Genomic DNA, 18,230 nt, shown 5'->3' on the forward strand with positions numbered 1-18,230 from the left:
GATATTTTAAGTTTTTGGAACAAAGGTTTATAAAAGTGAGGACCTGCACATCTTAAAAGATGTATCTGAATGGGAAAGAAAGCATTTTACTGCAGAGTTAATGTAAATACTGTCCAAGAAAGTAAATCACACACTTAAAAATTGTTCACTGTCTCAATATATTGGTATATAGACAGTGAATTTGTGGATTACATGCTACATAGAACATAAGTGGTATGGATAGTGCTGAAAACCCATATGTTTTCCTTTGTTTTGAACAGCTATACAGAAGGGATATTCTAGAAAAGTGAAGTTGGAAGATCTCTGTCATCAAGAGAAGCATAAACATGTTGTGCTGGGGAAATGCATCTTTTGGACAGCTTGGATTGGGTGGAATTGATGAAGAGGTTGTTTTAGAACCCAGAAGAAGTGACTTTTTCTTAAACAAAAGGGTCAGAGATGTAGGATGTGGACTGAGACACACTGTTTTTGTCCTGGATGATGGAACAGTTTACACATGTGGATGCAATGATCTAGGCCAACTAGGGCATGAAAAAGCCAGGAAAAGACCAGGTAAGTCTAGAAGTAATGAACTGTGGAGAGTACGTGTGGTTGTGTGTGTATTTTGGGGGCTTTTTTGTTGCATTATGCTACACTGGACCCAAGATTGCCAGCGTCTGTGCCTGTGCTGAATCGTGTGCACAGCAGTTCTTCCAAGAACGGGCACGTTTTTAACTTGTAAAGCATTCCTTTGCTTGGATTGCATCTTCTGACCGTTGGAAACAACCAACTGAAACACGACAGACCCCCTGTATCTTTGCCTGCCGTGCAGCTGGACACAGCCACTTTTTTATTTCCGGCATGCAGTCACTTTCCCTAAGGCCGTGGGAGACTTGAGTGGCTGTTTTTAACCTCAAGGGGAGGTGACCTGCTTCAGTACATGGGGTAGCATCGTACTGTATGTATGCGTTTGACTGCTGGGGTGTGGTAAAAATGAATATTTGGTGTGCCATAGTTAGGAAACGTGCTGTGTGTTTTTGTCTAATATGTGATGTAGAGCAGGTCTGATTCAACCATGTTGTTAATGTTTTTTTTTTTTTTATGAACTCAAAACTCTTGGTAAGACTTCAGCATATGGAATGCTACAGGAAGAGGATTTGGAAAAGCCTAAAGGATGCAATGTAGAACTTTTTGGGGGCTTTTTTCTTCCTATCTATGTTTTATGCATGTTTCTGCTTCCTGCTAGTGCAGTTCTATAGCAGGAGTGGGTAAACATCTTGCAGGGACTGCAGAGGAGTGTGCACATGGGCTCCCTTCAGAGCTGTGTGTATGTGAGTCATGTCTGCGTGCTGCTGGCATATGGAACAGTCCTCCTGGCATAGCCTAGGCAGGGAGAAGGCTTAGTAAGGGTTTATTCTAATCACCGTGACAGGAGTTTTACAAGTTACTTGGCACAATGATTGATACAAATATTTCGGGTGGAAAATAAGGCATTATGCAGTATTTTAGTAGTTCTCCTTTATTCAGAATTTTGGATATGGTGCCTGGTTGAGTTTTTTTTGTCGTTGATAATATAGTTTTAAAACAGCTAATTTGGACTTCCATTGGGAAACAGTAAATGGATTAAAACTGATAAACTTCAATCCTGTGCAAACACCTGCTTCATGATCACCAGTGGGAACTCAGCTTGTCAAACTTACTCTGAATACTTGTAACCTGCTTTGAAAGTGATGCTGACATGTCTTTTAAATCTAAAAACTACAGTAAAAACACCTGACGGGTTTTCTCGAAGAGCCTTGTGTGAGCTTTCATGTGTAATGGACAAACACCTGCTGTAACTTTTTTTTAACATGCTCAGGCATAGTACTCATGAGGATTGTAATGTCAATTTTTCTTTGAGCGAGAGCTTACTGGAGATACTGTTGAATGTTCTAATGTGAAGTGAATGCACAGTCTAAAGAGGCTGAGTGCCTTTACCAATGGGTGGATGCTCTTTTGAATGTATTTCTGCAAACTGAAGATAATTTTGTTGCTGACTGCATGTCTTTGCCACCCCCATGTCACCAGTGGCTCTGTTTAACTGTGCCTTGCCCCTTTCCTCCTCACAGAGCTCTGCCTGCCATAGGGATTGTGTAAATGTTCCTTAATCCATGTGAGGCAAAGTCAGGCTGGCTGGTTTAGCAGCTGGTGGAGACAGCAGAAGCTAATCTGCATGCTGTTGCCTGACCTCTTCCACTGGCAGAGCTGTGGAGGCCGGAGTGGGCTGAATTGGGGTGGTAACCCCTTTAATCAGACCATCTGTTTAAAAAAAACCCCACAAACCACAGAACTCATGTCTGCTGCCTATGTTCCTTTATTTTGGAGGCAGAGTGCCTGTCCTGTTGCAGATACTGCTAGCAGCTCTTTGGAAAATTACTTGTGCCCTGCTAGGCTGTGTTTACCCTACATCTTACATTGATGATACACAGGCTTTTTCAGCCGTGTGCCGTTCCTAGGCAGGAACGGAACGTATGTGTTTGAAAACTCATCACACGGTGTCCAAGCAGGCTCTTACTTAAGGGGACTGTTGAAAATTCCAGCTTTAACGACAGGCCCTGATACTATTTCTCCACTTTACCGTGGCGGAAATGAAAATGTTACGCTTCTGAGCTCAAATGCTAAGCACCAAAACAAGCTTCGAGTTTTTCCAAACGTATTTAAAGGTAGTGATGCAGGCTACTGGAAAAAAATCACAGGTGTTTCAGGTTTTGCTGTTCAGAGGCATGCACTCTGTATCTAGAAAAATGACTCTTTAGGATCTGTTTCTACGGTATTTTGCATGATAAAGAGGACATTGTGTAGCTCACTGCAAAATCAGTAGCTTTAGTCTGTAATTTGCCCTGCCTTGTTTTGCAGGCTTTTTTTGTTCATAATGAATAGGTGAATTTAATTTGCTGTGGTGGAATGTTTTCCTCTTACGTAATGTCTACACGTGTACTGATTTGACAATAATCTGTTTGACCTTAATGTTAATTGAGTTTCTGCACTCCTTTTCAGATGGCAAGATTAGAAGGAACCACTATGATCAAGCTGCGGTTTCTGTGCACCTCTGTACATTGCTCCAGATACAGTTGTTGTTCGGTTACTCTGGGTGTCAGATTTAACTTATCTCCCCTAGAATAGCATGGCTGTGATTTTACATAAAGGATGTTTGGCAGACTTCGGGGCTCACTTCTCTTTCATTTCAGTTGATAGCTTAGTAGTGAGTGTAACTGTCTTGAATGACGCAAGCTTGCTAGTAGCTGGTTTTTTTAAACAACTAATCTCTTTTTTTTTTTTTTTTTCTCCAGAGCATGTTGGTGCACTGGATGCCCAAAATATTGTAGCTGTGTCATGTGGAGAAGCCCACACTCTTGCCTTAAATGACAAGGGTCAGGTCTATGCTTGGGGTCTGGCTACTGATGGACAGCTTGGCTTGCCTGGAACAGAGGAATGCATCAGAGTGCCCAGGTTCAAAATAATTAGTGTATAATTTTTTTTTTAAGTGATTAAATCACATTGGTTTAAGCTGTTCTGTTTTAAGCGCACGTTAGAAAGTGAAGATTAGCTGTGGTACTTGAATGCTGCAGGCAGTTTCTCAAAAAGTCAGTTTGTGGGAAGTGTTTTACGGGTTTGGCTGGTTTGTTTTTTTTTGTTTATTTCAAGTAATCTAAGAATGAGAGTTATGTTGGAAAAGTAGGATGGGTATTTCAAGAATGTAAATGGGGATTGATAACTGTCACTTAAGAGAAGTTAGAGAAGTAGAGTGTTAGACTTTGAAAACCAGTTAGGGAGTACATTTGATGAAGGTACAGTTGCTATTTGATCTTCAGACTTCAGTTTTCACCCTGAAGATTTTTAGCTGTGATCAAATAGTACGCCTTCTAGTTATGAAAATGAATGCTAGCCAGATTCACTTGCTTGTTTTCAGAATGCCATAAGCATTCTAGCTGGCTGAAGTCCACGTTTTTACTGCAATGAATGGGTTCACTGAAATAAGTGGAACTGTTCATAGCAGTAAGATTGTGTGTTTGCAAGCTGGAGGTTCTCTTTTCTGGTTCTGTCTTTTTTACATAGGAAAAAGGCACAGGAAGGTGACAATTCCTTGGAACAGTAGCCATGATAAAGTTAGAAATTACTGTCTGTGACATATGTATAAGTATGAAAGATACAAATAACTAATATTAAGGTTTTTTTGTATCTGTATCAGATTTAAAAGCCCCAGGCCTTTCAGAAACTCTTTTTCTCATCAAAAGTTGAAAGCATCCCGAGTTTAATGTCCCCTTGTATCTACTTACAACTTCTTTATAATATTGTGCAGTACTTAATAGCTCTGTAAACTGAAGTGAAAAAGATTCACTTTTCTGTATTGCCCTGTGGCATGACTTTGTATTTCATACCATGACCTAGCAGCTTAATTCTGTCTCTGTTTTCTTACCCACTAGAAATATTAAAAGCTTATCAGAGATCCAGATTGTTCAAGTTGCTTGTGGTTATTATCACTCGCTAGCACTCTCAAAAGGTAAGCTGAATTGTTCTGCAGGTGTGGGTAGTTTCTTACCTGGTGATTCTAAAGGTTTCAACATCTATTTTGTCTTTTATAAAAAGGAAATGTTTTTTTTAAAACATGCTACCACTTAACACAGATGGAATTTCAGGTTGGTAGGGGAAGTGTAATTTAATGATGGAAGCTTGAATTTGAAAGTAAATGTTACAGACATTGTGTTCTGCTTTTCTTTCTTATGCTTTTTTGGCTTTTTATCATCTTGCTTTCATGTAACTTCCTTTTTAAATTAATTTTTGTTTCTCTCCTGCTTTGGTCCCATTTCCTGCTAGCATGCTGCCTTGTCTGTTCTAACCTGTTACTGAGGCTTGCAGGCAAGGACTTCCTTGTCTGCTTTTCTACTGCCAAGCTTCTCCTCTGTTGGTGCTCCTGTAGTTAAAGTGTGATGTCACGTTATAACCCACCTCTTGAAAGGTTTAAACATCCATTTCAAAGCTTCCCTGGGGCCATGGGAAGGTGCTTAGTTGGCCTCACTCGTGTAGGAGTTAGTATAGTGCTCCAGAAATGAACAGGAATTAAAGTTTGCTCCTTGTTTGTTTCTTTGTGACAAAGGAGAGTTGTGGCCAAAACTTCCATTTGGAAGAAGTGACTGCTGGACAAGGTTAATAGGAACTTATAAATGCAGCAAGTCCAGAAAGATTGTAGTTAGACAATGTTGTTTAACAATATGTGGTTAAAATGCAAACTAAATAAGCTGTGGGGATTTTTGCATGCAGAGGTTTTTTTTCTTTTTCTTGAAGTATATTAGTTTATACTGACTGTATGTGCCTTGATTCTGTACGTGACTTTTCATGGGCTCATATCGAGCGTTTTCTGTGCCATTATGTATTCCCAAGCATCTTTACCATTATAACCTGGCAGGATTTCTTTGTTTTCAGGACAGGCAGACAACCATCTACAAATAACCTGTTGCCTGGGTTATGATCGGCAGTAGAATGTGGCGAGGGAGTATCAGAAATGTGGTGTTTCGTGTTCTGTTGCTCAAAGGTGCAAGAATATAATAGGAGTTTGTAATTTAAAATTCACTTGGTGTTTTGAACAGCTACAAAATTCAAGTACAGCGTCACTATTCTATTGCCGATTTGTGGATTTACAGCTCTCTGTTCTTCACGTCCATAGTAGGGTGTTGGTTTTGATGGTTGGGTTGTTTTTTTCTGTTTGTAAGAGAATTTGCAGAAATAGTTGCAATGTAGCAACATCATGGCCCTAAAAAATAGGCCAACACAGGGAGGAAAATGCGTTCTAGTATTTTTAGATCTATATATGGGATATTTATCAGGTGGATTAGTTCATATGATTATAAATGATTGGCATAGGATTTCTTTGGTGTTAGAAGATTGTTTTGCATAAAAGTGGTGGTTTGGGTTGTGGTGGGGGTGTTTTGTCTGGTTGGGTTTTGGTCTGTTTTGGATGGTGGTGATTGTCATTTAAATAAATAAATAAAACCTGAGAAACATGTACCCCAGGGGATGGGTTTCATTATTTTCCATCTTGGTAAAACTGTTGCTGGAAAGATAGAGGTAGGAGAGCCACAGGAAAAAAGTAACGTTACTGTTTGAAACATGTCGCATCCTCAAAAGCAAATTAGCTCTGTGATTAGGTGTTGATCTTTAGGATAGCAAATACCTTGGCAAAATGTTGGTTGTTCAGCAGAGCACTGTAGTTTGGCGTCAGGGTTAACATAAATAGCTCTGATTGGTGATTCTTTAAAATGTGGTTTTCTTTATAAGGCATCAGATGTCACTATAAAATTTGTGCTTTGTTCATCATGTCATTAATACAATATTTTAAAACTTAAAATTTACTTAAATTGTATGAAAATTGAGGATGTTGCCATATAAAAGCTTAAACGAGGAAATTGGAAAATTTTGCATGTTGAATATGCAGCTTCAACAAGGTGTCTGCATAAAAACATATGCCGTTGTGGAACTCCCAGTGCAACAGCATCTTGCTTTATAATGACCAAACTCATCTAGTGCTGTTGAAACAGGGATGTTAAAAGCAGTTTTGAATGAGATGTAAATATTTTCAGTCTGATTTAAGTATTTGAGTTGAATTATACTGCACGAGAATGCTTAGCATAAGAAGTCGTTAATATGCATGCATTTTCAAACTCAAAAATATTGGAAAAGTAACTGTCTTCTAGCATTTATTTACAGTAAATAAACTGTATAATTAAACTATATTGATTGTATTTCTTAGTGTGGTGTTTTTTCCCTTTAAACAGGAAGTGAAGTGTTTTCCTGGGGACAAAACAAATACGGCCAGCTGGGCTTAGGTTACGAGTACAAAAAACAAAACTCACCCCATGTGATTAAATCTCTGCTGGGAATCCCTTTTGCACAGATTGCAGCAGGAGGAGCTCATAGTTTTGTACTAACTCTTTCTGGAGCCATTTTTGGATGGGGCCGCAACAAATTTGGGCAGCTGGGTCTTAATGATGACAATGGTAAGTGAGCATCACTTCAGTAGAAATTCATGCGGGAGGTTTTTGGTTCGTGAATCTGAAGGCAGCAGCGTTCCTCGAAAAGGAGCAGGCAGGACAAACCGGTGTTGAATGTTGTCGGAGAGCGCTGCTGTCCCGTGAGGTTGCATAAGGAACACGTAGAGGGTTTTTTTCCTCAGCTGTTTTGTAGTGAAAATTCGGACTGCGTTATGCTGAAATTCTACCCTGCCTGACTTGGTTTCTTTCCCTGTTCTAGCTGCTTCTGTGACTTATTCTGAATGGGATTAAATTTAAGATACTGTGCGGTAGTTACAGTTTGAACTGCATTTTAGGTAGATGAAATTGCCTGACAAAACCAGTAATGTATGAAAACTATTGGATTGTCCTTAGAAGACATATTTAAGGCATCTTCATTGTTTTACTGCCACGTGGGTATCTGCCTGTCTCGAGCTATTTTTGATAGTCATTCACAATTTTCAGCTGGCCAATTCCAAAGTTTACTATGGCGTTAATATGTATTAATGGTTTTAATTAATGGTTAGAGTGGTTAGATTAGACCAAAAATTGTTCCTTCGCTACTTGTATTACATTACATGTGCACTATACGCGCACAAGGTTCCCAGATGGGGATATATGCCATCAGGTTCCTGTAACACACATTTTAGGGTAGAATAGTCTATAGCTAGTTTCATGAATTCAAATTTTCTCACTGCTTCATTGTTCTCGACACCATTTAAAGTAAAAAAGTGTTGTAGTTACAATGCATATCTGAATTTAACGCGTTAAATCTGGTTGCACTCATGTAATAAGAAAATTACACATAATTACCAGAAATTCATGGGAGACTTCAGTTGCTTCTACATATTCTTTGGAATATAAATGACCCCAGGTTTTTTATATGACATCACTTCTCAGTAAAATTCCTTTTCTGTGTCTTGATAGCACAATAAGACTTTAACACAAAATAGCATTAACATTTAAAAAGATTGCCTTTGTGTGACTGGAGGACAGAGTTGGTCTGTTCTAGTGATGGAGGGAACTTAGTTGTGCGTCGTAATAATGCTCTGTTCCATTCTATTACACATGTAGTGATACCGAGCTATGACCAACTGATACAGCTTACAGGAACACTTTAGAAACATGGAGCACGTTAACAGCTCAAAACCAGCTGTCACTTGTTTTCTTTTCTCATGGGCAATGGGAGGTGTAACATTCTGTTCCATATTTGTATGTACTTATGACCCTATGCTAGTGAAAATGAGACTTCAATACACAGTGTCTTACTACTGTACTCTTTTTTCTGGAGTAACACTTCCCTCTCAAAGATATATAAGCTCAGACACAATGAGTGCATTATGCTAACAAATTTAAAGTACTTGTTTGACTGGAACTGAATTAGAATAAATGAGAAAAAACTGTTTTCTGATTTCTCTTTTCAAAATAAGCTGTCAACTGCTGTATTGCACCTTTCAGACAGGTATGTTCCTACGCTGCTGAAGTCACTGAGAACTCAGAAGGTTGTTCACATATGTTGTGGAGAAGATCACACTGCTGCCCTTACAAAGGTACAATATTTAAAGAGATGTTTATGCCTTGTTTTTTGTAATGTTTTTAGGAGAAGATGCTGCCTGAATAGGATAATAAACAACTCTGCATAAAATTTCTTCAAAGTGTATTGGAAGGAGGGTTAAATATTTGAAAACACGTAACAAGTATAAGTAATCTTGCAGTAGTTCTAAATTCTTGTCAGATTTGTATGCTCAATTTCACCATAATAGAGTATCTTTTATATGACTGCATGTTGTATTATTAAAATGATGCAGATACTGAAGTTTACATTAATGTATCCTAAGGAGATGAGCTGTTCTCTGGCTGCAGTGCCTCTAGCATTGCTGCTATCACTCATCAGACCACGTTAATTTTGACTGTAAATGAAATGCTGGGGGCATTGGGGTGTGTGGTTGTTTTACTTTGTGAACAGTTACTTGCTGTTGTGGTGGGTTGGCCCAGGCTGGATGCCGGGTGCCCACCAAAGCTGCTCTGTCACTGCTCTCCTCAGCTGGGCAGGGGAGAGAGAATATGATGAAAGGCTCCTGGGTCGAGATAAGGACAGGGAGAGATCACTCACCGATTACTGCCGCGGGCAAAACGGGCTTGACTTGGGGAAATTAATTTACTGCCAACCAAAAGCCAGAGTAGGGTAATGAGGAATGAAACTCAATCTCAAAACTCCTCCCTTCTTCCCAGCCTCAGTTCTGCTCTCCATTTTTCCATCTCCCCTTTCCCAGCAGCACAGGGGATGGGGAATGGGGGTTGGGGTCAGCCCAGCACAGGTTGTCTCTGCCACTCCTTCCTCCTCAGGGAAGGATCCTCACATGCTGCCCCTGCTCCAGCCTGGGGTCCCTCCCACTGGAATCAGTCCTCCACCAACTTCTCCAACGTGAGTCCTTCCTATGGCTGCAGTTCTTCTTCAGCACAGGTCCCCCACCATGGGGTGCAGCCTTTCAGGAGCAGCCTGCCCCAGCCTGGACCCCCCTGGGGTCACCAATCCTGCCAGCAAACCTGCTTCAGCCTGGGATCCTCTCTCCACAGGGCCACAGCTCCTGCCAGGAGCCTGCTCCAGCGTGGGCTGCCCACGGGGTCACAGCCTCCTTCCAGCATCCCCCTGCTCCAGTGTGGGGTCCTCTCTGGGGTGCAGGGGGGGTCTTTGCTCCCCCGTGACCCTCCATGACTGCAGGGCACAGATGGCTGCACTGCGGGCTGCTGAGGAATCTTTGTTCTGGCACTTGGAGCACCTCCTGCCTCTCCTTCTCCACTGAGCTGAGTGGCTGCAGGGCTGTTCCTCTTGCACATTCTTGCTCTGCTCTCCTGGCTGCTGTTGTGCAGCAGCTAGTTGGCATACTGTTGGCAAACCAGTAGAAGAAAGTGAAGATTTACGTAACCCATTAGTAACTATTATAGTGTGAGGTTCTATGGAAGGTTGGTCATCGATTTCAAGGTTGATTTGGGAAAAAAAGCATGTATTTAGCATCAGTGCAGGACATTTGTACAGAGATGTAGACATTGATTAAAACAGCTGAAGTGTGTCAGATGGCTTTATATGCACCTGTTGGCTGAATACATTATTTGGAGTCTTATTTTTAAAGTTACTTGGAAACTTTCAGGAGCAACATAGACTGTATAATGCTGGTGTTTTTTCTTATGTTCGTTTTAGTGATAGGGTTATTTGGAATAGAGTATTTCAAGCATCAGTTGATGACAAATACCTTTATTTTGTGGTGGGAAAAATGATACGTGCGTGTCTCACTTAAAATGATTGACTCCTGTACTTTTCTGTATTTCGATAGTTGGATTAGACTTCAACATTTAGGTATGGATCAGTATGTATTAACATTCTGATGTTTCCTGTTGTTCATCACTCTCAAGAAAATGTATCAGTTTATAAACAGACTATTTTGAGCTTACTGCTGATAGCAGTAGAAACAATTCTGGCCAGTCAGGATTTGGGCAAGTGACAGATTATCCAGTTCATATCTGAATCTGTTGAATTTAGAATGTGGTTCTAGAAGGCATTAGAGTTTTGGAAGTAAACTATTTTAAATGGCTTATTTCTGAAGAAGAAAAATCTGTGTTTTCTTACCTTTGGAAAATGTGTGTGGGAATTTTTATGTGTTAATTTGAATTTTTACACTTGGGTGAAAAGTTGTTTTGAATGTCGTCATACTTTTGTTGTTTATACACACTTACGTTTCTACAGTGAAAGGGAAACACTGTTCACAAGTACTTCATATTTGTCCCAAAATCATCTTTTGCTTTGACTGAAAAATATGTGGCAACTTTGTCATCCTGATATTGACTTACTGTGCGAGGTTAGGGAAATAGAGTGTAAAGAAACCACCAATCTGTAACTGGCATTCCAAGTGTTTTTCCCTTTTTACGGTATAGAAGTTAACTGCAGACTTGCTTACAAGCTGAATGGACTCGAACCAGATACTGAATTTACTGTCATTGTTCCTAGAAATTGTTTGTCACCCATTTGGATAGCTGCATTTTCCCTTGCACGACCCGCCTTGCAGAGTGAGGGGTCTTGATTTCTCTCTTTCGTAGGCAGTACTGTGTGAGTGTGCCAGCATGCTTCACGTCCTTCTGAAAATCAGAAAACCTGTCACTGTTTGTTACCCCGATTCAGTGAATCAGGCTGTTGGTTTTTCTCAGCCGACGCTGCCATTTTAAGTGGTTTCCAGCAGAGGTCCAGTCTAATGCAGAGTAGAATTGAAAAAAACCAGCTTTACAGTTTCAAAGAGTTTGAAAACGGGAAGTTTCAAAGTTGTTGTAAGTTGTGTAACTCCTGAAAATATTTCTGATTCGACATTCTTTCATGGAAGTTTTTGGTTAATTTCTTGATTAAATTAATCAGAAACACTTAAAAATTACTTGCCTTACGACAGTGTTGAAATTTTCTGGTTTCTTACCCTTTTGAACAATGAAGCTGACTATTTCAATCATACTCTGCATCATCTGCCTGAGGAGGGAGAGCTTCCTGTTTGGTAATGGCTTTTCAACTTACGTTCAGAATTTAAAAGCTGAAGGTGTGTACCTTTGTAATAGTATATACTGTTGTGGTTCATCAAGAAAACTGGACAAGAGGGAGAACGAGGATTAGTATCTTTCAATGACACAGGTTAATGGCAGGACTGTTGTATAATAATATGGAAATTACAAGAGGCGATTTAACACAAATAAGGTAGTACTTGATAGCTGTGCCACATCTTCATAACTGCAATTAACTTGTGGCCCTTCTGAGGGTCGTCTTGTGCATGTATGTTTTTGTCTTGTTTCCCCACAGTTCCAAAATCATCAGACAAGGACATTTATTAAACCCCTCTTTCTGTGAAGTTTCTCGTTCTGAGATTTATTGTCATTTTAACGCAAGTAATTTATTTGTTTAGGAAGGTGGGGTTTTTACATTTGGAGCTGGAGGCTATGGTCAGTTGGGTCATAACTCCACCAGCCATGAGATAAACCCAAGGAAAGTTTTTGAACTTATGGGAAGTGTTGTCACGCAGATCACGTGTGGCAGGTAAGGTCTCGTCAGTGCTAGCACTATGAATCTTGCAAACAGCTTGTTTTGTGTAAAACTTCACATACATTGCAATATGAAGGGGTTTTTCCTTACTCTTTGAGGTTAGGGAAGACAAGATGGTCTCTAACAAAAGATATTTAGAGACCTTACTGGGAGTTTTAAAAACATTCACAAGAAGATCTAAAGGAATTTACACTATTTGAGAGGCTCTGAGCTTCCAGACTGAAAGTGTGACTAATCGGTGTGAAGGTGTCCTTTATTGCTGTCACTTTGTCATCTCCTGTTAAAGAGCAAGTGTGTCTGGGGAGGTGCCTGAGCATCACTGAGGATATTGGGAACACAACTTGTTTTGTGAAATGCCTGTGGTACTGTCCGACACGTTGGTTCCTAATGGGCTTTTATTGTGCGTATTATAATAGCACCCAAGAAATTGGAAAAAGTCCCAGCACACGTGAAAATGCTCTTGTCCAAAGATTTGCATGTGAAGAAGACAAAATGATGGAGGCAATGTAATTTTTCTGAGATGGGCACACTGTTATTTGGGTTAAAGGATATGGAAATGCAAACCTATCTTTGTAGCAGTTTGGTCAACATTGAGTAGACCCACTCCCTGTTACTAGTTTACATAAATTCAACACTAGTTCTTCCCAGACTCATGACAAGAGAAAGGATATCTGGAGGTGAGAGGTATGGGAGGGGAAAGGAGATGCAGCCAATTTGTTGGAACCTTCAAAGTTCTGAATGTCTAGAAGTAGGCTCCCGGGGTCAGACTGTGGCTAAGCAGGGTTCAAGGCAGAACCTGGCATCTCCATTCTGTGAGCTTGCCCATGAAAATGGAATATTGCCTACTGGAGTATAAATGGAGTGTTGCTGGGGCAGGGGAGTGTTTGATCCTACAGAGCCTTTAACACACTGTTTAACACAGTTCTTAGGCTGACCCGGACAAAGCGTATTGTAATGCTTAAGTTTTTGTTACTGAATTTTGTTTGCCCTAGGCAGCACACTACTGCATTTGTTCCTTCATCTGGAAGAATTTATTCTTTTGGACTCGGAGGTAACGGGCAATTAGGTACAGGAACAACGAGTAACAGGAAAAGTCCCTTCACAGTGAAAGGAAACTGGCTTCCTTATAGTACTCAGTGCCCGATAACCTCAGGTAAGCAGCATCTGGCGTATTTACTTGGATTCTTGTTCTTTTATAGTGTCTTACAAATCTTGCAGTTTACACTAAATATGGGCTATGATCACTTTCTTCTATACAGTTCATTTTCAGTGTGCTCTGTTCCCTGAAGTCCATTTCTGGTACATGCTTACTTGTGCTCTTGGCTTAGGCCCTTTGTTAGCACTGAAATTTAGAGCTGTTGGCACTGACCTCGGTTAAAGATACTCTTAGCCACTGTATTGCAAAGTTCTGCTCCAGCGAGGTTACGTAATGAAGGTGCCTTTTCTCACGGAGTGTTGGTTGCAGTGTCTTAATGCTTTCTCAAGTTCACGTTTTCACGCTTGCCTGTTGTTTATTCCTATTGCAGACAGCGAGGAGTGTTACTGTGTAAAGAGAATTTTCTCTGGCGGGGACCAAAGTTTTGCACACTACTTTTATCCACAGGTAACAAATTAAATATACTTTGGTTCCAAGGTCTATCAAAGTTAATTTTTTTTTTCTGATGAGTTTTAGAAGATCTGCATGTTGAAGGTGCCTAAATTGTAAACTTCATTAGAGCAGTACAGAACACAAGACACTAAGCCAATTTAGCAATGGGAGGACTTGCATCCCGTTATTGTGTGTTAGCTGTCAGTAAGCTCTGGAGGCTTTTTGGTCTAAGGTTTTTTTCCCCTCGGTGATGGGTGCATGCACTTTTCCTTTCATAAAGGAAAAGGTGCTTGAATATTTGAGCTCTTCACCCCTGTCCAGTTCTCCTCAGTAACTCCTGACTGCAGCTTTGAGGGTTTTGTTAAACTTAAGTTTTAAAAGGACAAGAATTGATCTGTTTAAATATGTGGGAGTATGTGGGAAATGCTGTAAGAGGGCAAGTTAAGAGGAGGACACAAGATGCAATTAGATGGGGCTGTTCACAATATAGCCCAGCACATACTAGACCACAGGGATTAATGGGGCATCAAGAGTTGAGTATGTGGGATGAACACTCATTTGGACCCGAAGGAAAACTGACATATGTGGGAAACATGTTTATTGTCAGGCCTTTGCTCCGACAGCCTGTTCTGGTTGTACAGAATCAACAGTTTTTCTAGGTGGTGTTTTTCTGAATTCTGATTGGGTTGTGGTAGCTGTTGCTGTATTTCAGAGAAGCTTGTTTAGCAGGCGTAGACTGGAAAAGTTACTGGTAATGCAGTCTCAAAAGTTCTCTATTAAAACTCCTTGCTTAAAGTTTCTTCTGCGGGGTTTTTATAGTTGTTGAAGTAGATTCTAACTCAGGTGAACTGGAGACTGATGACTGTGATTTTTGTGGCTTGTTCTGTACAAAAAGTATGAGCAATAGATGAACTTTGCTGTAAAAAGTTCCTCTTCAGTACCCTTTGGTTTGGTAATTGTATTGAATTCTTTCGGAGTTACGTGAGCACTGTACTCCTGCGTGTCTGGCTTGCGTGCCCTTGCCGCTTAAGGATTCTCAGCCGAAATCGGTTTTCTCAAATGCGTTTTTGGGCAGCTCAGTTCCTTGACTGGTTTCATTGTGGGTTTAAATGACGCTTTGGCTGGACACAAGGGAAGTGGCAGGAGGGTTTCTCATCCTCATCCTGTAGGATGGCATCAAAAATACTGATTTTTTGGAAACAGCCAGCCATCATTATACTCAGTCGGCTATGTGTTCAGACTGCACCCTCAGGAGAAATAAGTTTCCTTTTACTAGTTTAACCTTTATTTGGTGCTGTTGGCCCTCTCTTTTTGAACCAATGCTCCCACTCCAAATGGTGGTCTTGGTTCTGCTCCTGTTTACGATTAGAAATGGTACTGGGGTTCATTTGGTATGAGCAGCACATCAAAGTGCAGCTCCCTGATGATGCAGTAAATGTTCAGAGAAACATGACTCATTCTCAGAGGAGTCTGATGGAAGTGGGGTGGGAGAGCAGCTGTCCAAAAAATTGAATGCCTGCTTTTCTGCATGCTCACAGCTTGGCAGTGAGCTAAATGTCTCTGAGTGACTAGGGAGATTCGTGCTACTCTTGTCTAAGGCTTGTGTAGTGTTCATCATAAAGAAAAGCACTGTATGTTTAGGGAGTTTACCCTTAAGTAAGCTGTGCTGTTAACACGTGTGGAATTAACACGCTCATCTAGTAGTTTTTAGCGTACACTGCTTTCATAGCGAGTGCAGAGCTGTTAGAGTACAGTAAATTTATCCTTGGGCTTTTTTCCCAGCAGTAGTCTGGGTAGGCAAATTGTCAGGCATTGAAGAGATCAAGAGCTCAACCACAGGATTGATTTTTCTGGAAATCAGTTTTAAGGGCCTGATTTCTTATGCTTTCTTTAAAATTTAGAGCATGGTGCCGCCAGATGATTTTAGGTATCCTGACTTCTTGAAGCAGATCTGGACTGTGAATGAAACATTTATTCAAAGATTGCTGACTTTCCCAGCTGGAAGACTTCCTGTAGAGGTAGCCAAGTAAGTGATATTGAAGGAAGAAGCTGTCTTTCATAATTTCACTTATGAATAAGGCTTTAATGGGGCTGTGTACATACATAGCAAAGCTGGTTTTTAAATACTGATTTTATTACATGCAGAGCTTTTGGTGTGCTTTCATTGTCATGCTTGTCAGGCAGTTTAGATCCCTTAGTCTGTCATCTCTGACACAGTTCAGATTACTACAGAGTATTAAATTAGGTATCTAGCTGCATGTTGAAAAATAACAGTATGTGTAAAGGATTCTGAGAACAACTCAAAGATTATTGCTTCTACTTTAATAAAGGTGGATGTAAAGAAATTAAGAGCAGATTGCAAGATTTGAGCTGCCTAAAGCATTGGATCTTGAATGGAGGTTCTAGCTAGTGTCGTTTAGTCATATTAAAGGCAGAGTTCCATCCTGTGTACAGTGTAATTCTGTAGGGGTTAAATACAGTTGTTTATTGTAAATGCTAATTTGTAAGAAGAAAACAAAATGAATGTAACTTCATGTGAACAATTTCAGTGAAATTGATGGAACGTTCTCCTCAGCGGGGTGCCTGAATGGGAGCTTTTTGGCTTTGAGGTAAGTGGTCAGACTTTTAAACAGGTATTCCTGTGAACAGAATTAATGGGTGCTACCTTCCTAGTGTCTCTTGTTTTGACTGTAACACCTTCCTAGTATTTCCCTATCTTCCTGTTACTATGATACCCACACTTTAAACTTCTGACTACTTCACTGCCATATGGTTTACCAGCTGGCCCAAATGCAGCACATCCCCTGCTTGAGTTGCTGAGAATACAGGATTCAGTCTTTCTCTCTGTATGTTTGGTTTGTTTTCTTTCTGCAGCAATGATGATCATTACAAAACCAGCACTAGATTCTCAGGGGTTGATATGAATGCTGCTAGACTACTATTTCACAAACTTATACAGCCTGACCACACTCATATATCACAACAGGTTTGTGCTGCATGTTTTCCTGATGTTTATGATTATCTTTCTGCGTTACAGCTATGCAGAAATACTATTATTAGCTTGCTTTACTCAATAATATATCAAATGAAAACATGTAAAACTCTATTGTGTTGTGACAGTTAGGTAGTACGTCAGCATATTGTGCTCTAATATTTAATATACAGTCTTGTTAATGAATGTAAAACAGTCTAATTCAAACTCTTTGTGATTGTTTCCTAGATTATTTTTCATCTAGGTGGGTATTTGTTTAAATTCACAGTTGCATTAAAATAAACAGAGTTTTATGATGTACTGTAGGTGGCAGCTAGTTTGGAAAAGTACCTTATTCCCAAATTGACCAGCTCCTTACCAGATGTTGAAGCTTTGAGGCTCTATCTCACTCTACCAGAATGCCCACTGATGAGCGATGCAAACAATTTCACAACGTTAGCTATTCCTTTTGGAACAGCTATTCTGAATCTAGAAAAAGCTCCTCTGAAAGTTCTTGGTAAGAAATTGAATTCTTTACTGTTAAAACTAAGGATCTCCAGATGAATATATAGAAATTCCATCAGTGTAGACATGACCTCAGCACCTGCTGTGTATTTACTGTTCTGTAGACTTCCTCGGTGGGGAAGTTAAGGGTTAACATGGCTTGATGTGCAAGAAAACACCTACTCTGTTTCCTCGGGTTGAGTTAACTGGCTGTCCTTATGAATTCACCTGGTATTGTAATTTTTGGACTGACTCCGTTTGGGAGGAATTACACCCTGTAGCTCAGTGTATTTGATAGGTGTCTTCGCACTTTAAAGTGAAAATTACGTGGTCAGACAGCTGACAAGCTCTAAGCAATTTAAACAAGTGTTGCAGAGCAGATGTGACATTATCTTTGTTTTGACTACAACACCTGTCTTGTTGCTTCTGAGCAGTTCATCTTTACTCACTGATCCTAAGATGTGGTCTTCAAATATGCTGCTGAGAATAGCTCTGGCTTTTTTAGCTCTACTGACTTATACCTTCTTATTGTGACTCCTGTCACCTGAAATTCAGCTTAAAGAATTGAGATTTTAGATTATTTCCTTTTTAATTGATATCTTTTTGAGAGGGTGCTTTCTTCTTAGTCTTTTTTTTTTTTCCTTATAACCTATGTCTGTGTTTTCTGTAGTTTTGGTGAGAGTGAAGAGCTTTGTCTGCTGTAGAGAAAAACAAACTGATAATTTCTTTGAACTGTAGATCCTGTTCTTTGCCATTGCTCTCAGGACTGTTTGCTTAAATCAGGGTTTCAGGGTTTGAGCCATCTGGTTTTATGTCAGATGTTACATTGTGATGCTGTCATGTTCTCTGGATGAACAGATTTTATTAAGGAGTTGGTGTGTAACAATAGAGCGTTTGAATAGAGGTTTCATTATGTATTTATACAGAGTCTATTTTGCTGTTTAAAAGTCTGCACCACTCTTGCTGTGTTCGTGTTGGTTTGTTTGGGGTTTTTTTGAGAGCCTTTGGTAATGGAGAAGTATGCTCTCTAGAAAACCATGGGGTTTTTTAGTTGAAAGGATAGCATAAAATAAT

The 18,230-nt window shown here is 40.1% G+C and overlaps 1 protein-coding gene across 3 annotated transcripts in view; it reads left to right on the forward strand.

The window, feature by feature from the left end:
- Positions 1–326: 326 nt before the first annotated feature.
- The window catches only part of HERC4 (HECT and RLD domain containing E3 ubiquitin protein ligase 4), a 31,487-nt gene continuing 13,583 nt past the window's right edge, over positions 327–18,230 (forward strand). For all 3 annotated transcript variants that reach the window (XM_010155416.1, XM_010155418.1, XM_010155417.1), the window contains exons 1-12: positions 327–552; positions 3,309–3,468; positions 4,443–4,519; positions 6,789–7,010; positions 8,481–8,572; positions 11,957–12,087; positions 13,086–13,246; positions 13,620–13,696; positions 15,583–15,707; positions 16,231–16,290; positions 16,556–16,667; positions 16,980–17,169. In XM_010155416.1, the coding sequence (XP_010153718.1) occupies positions 327–552; positions 3,309–3,468; positions 4,443–4,519; positions 6,789–7,010; positions 8,481–8,572; positions 11,957–12,087; positions 13,086–13,246; positions 13,620–13,696; positions 15,583–15,707; positions 16,231–16,290; positions 16,556–16,667; positions 16,980–17,169 (1,633 nt within the window). The remainder of the gene's footprint in view (positions 553–3,308; positions 3,469–4,442; positions 4,520–6,788; positions 7,011–8,480; positions 8,573–11,956; positions 12,088–13,085; positions 13,247–13,619; positions 13,697–15,582; positions 15,708–16,230; positions 16,291–16,555; positions 16,668–16,979; positions 17,170–18,230) is intronic.

The sequence above is a fragment of the Eurypyga helias genome, unplaced genomic scaffold, assembly GCF_000690775.1.
Source record: "Eurypyga helias isolate BGI_N326 unplaced genomic scaffold, ASM69077v1 scaffold28697, whole genome shotgun sequence".
NCBI classification, from domain to species: domain Eukaryota; kingdom Metazoa; phylum Chordata; class Aves; order Eurypygiformes; family Eurypygidae; genus Eurypyga; species Eurypyga helias.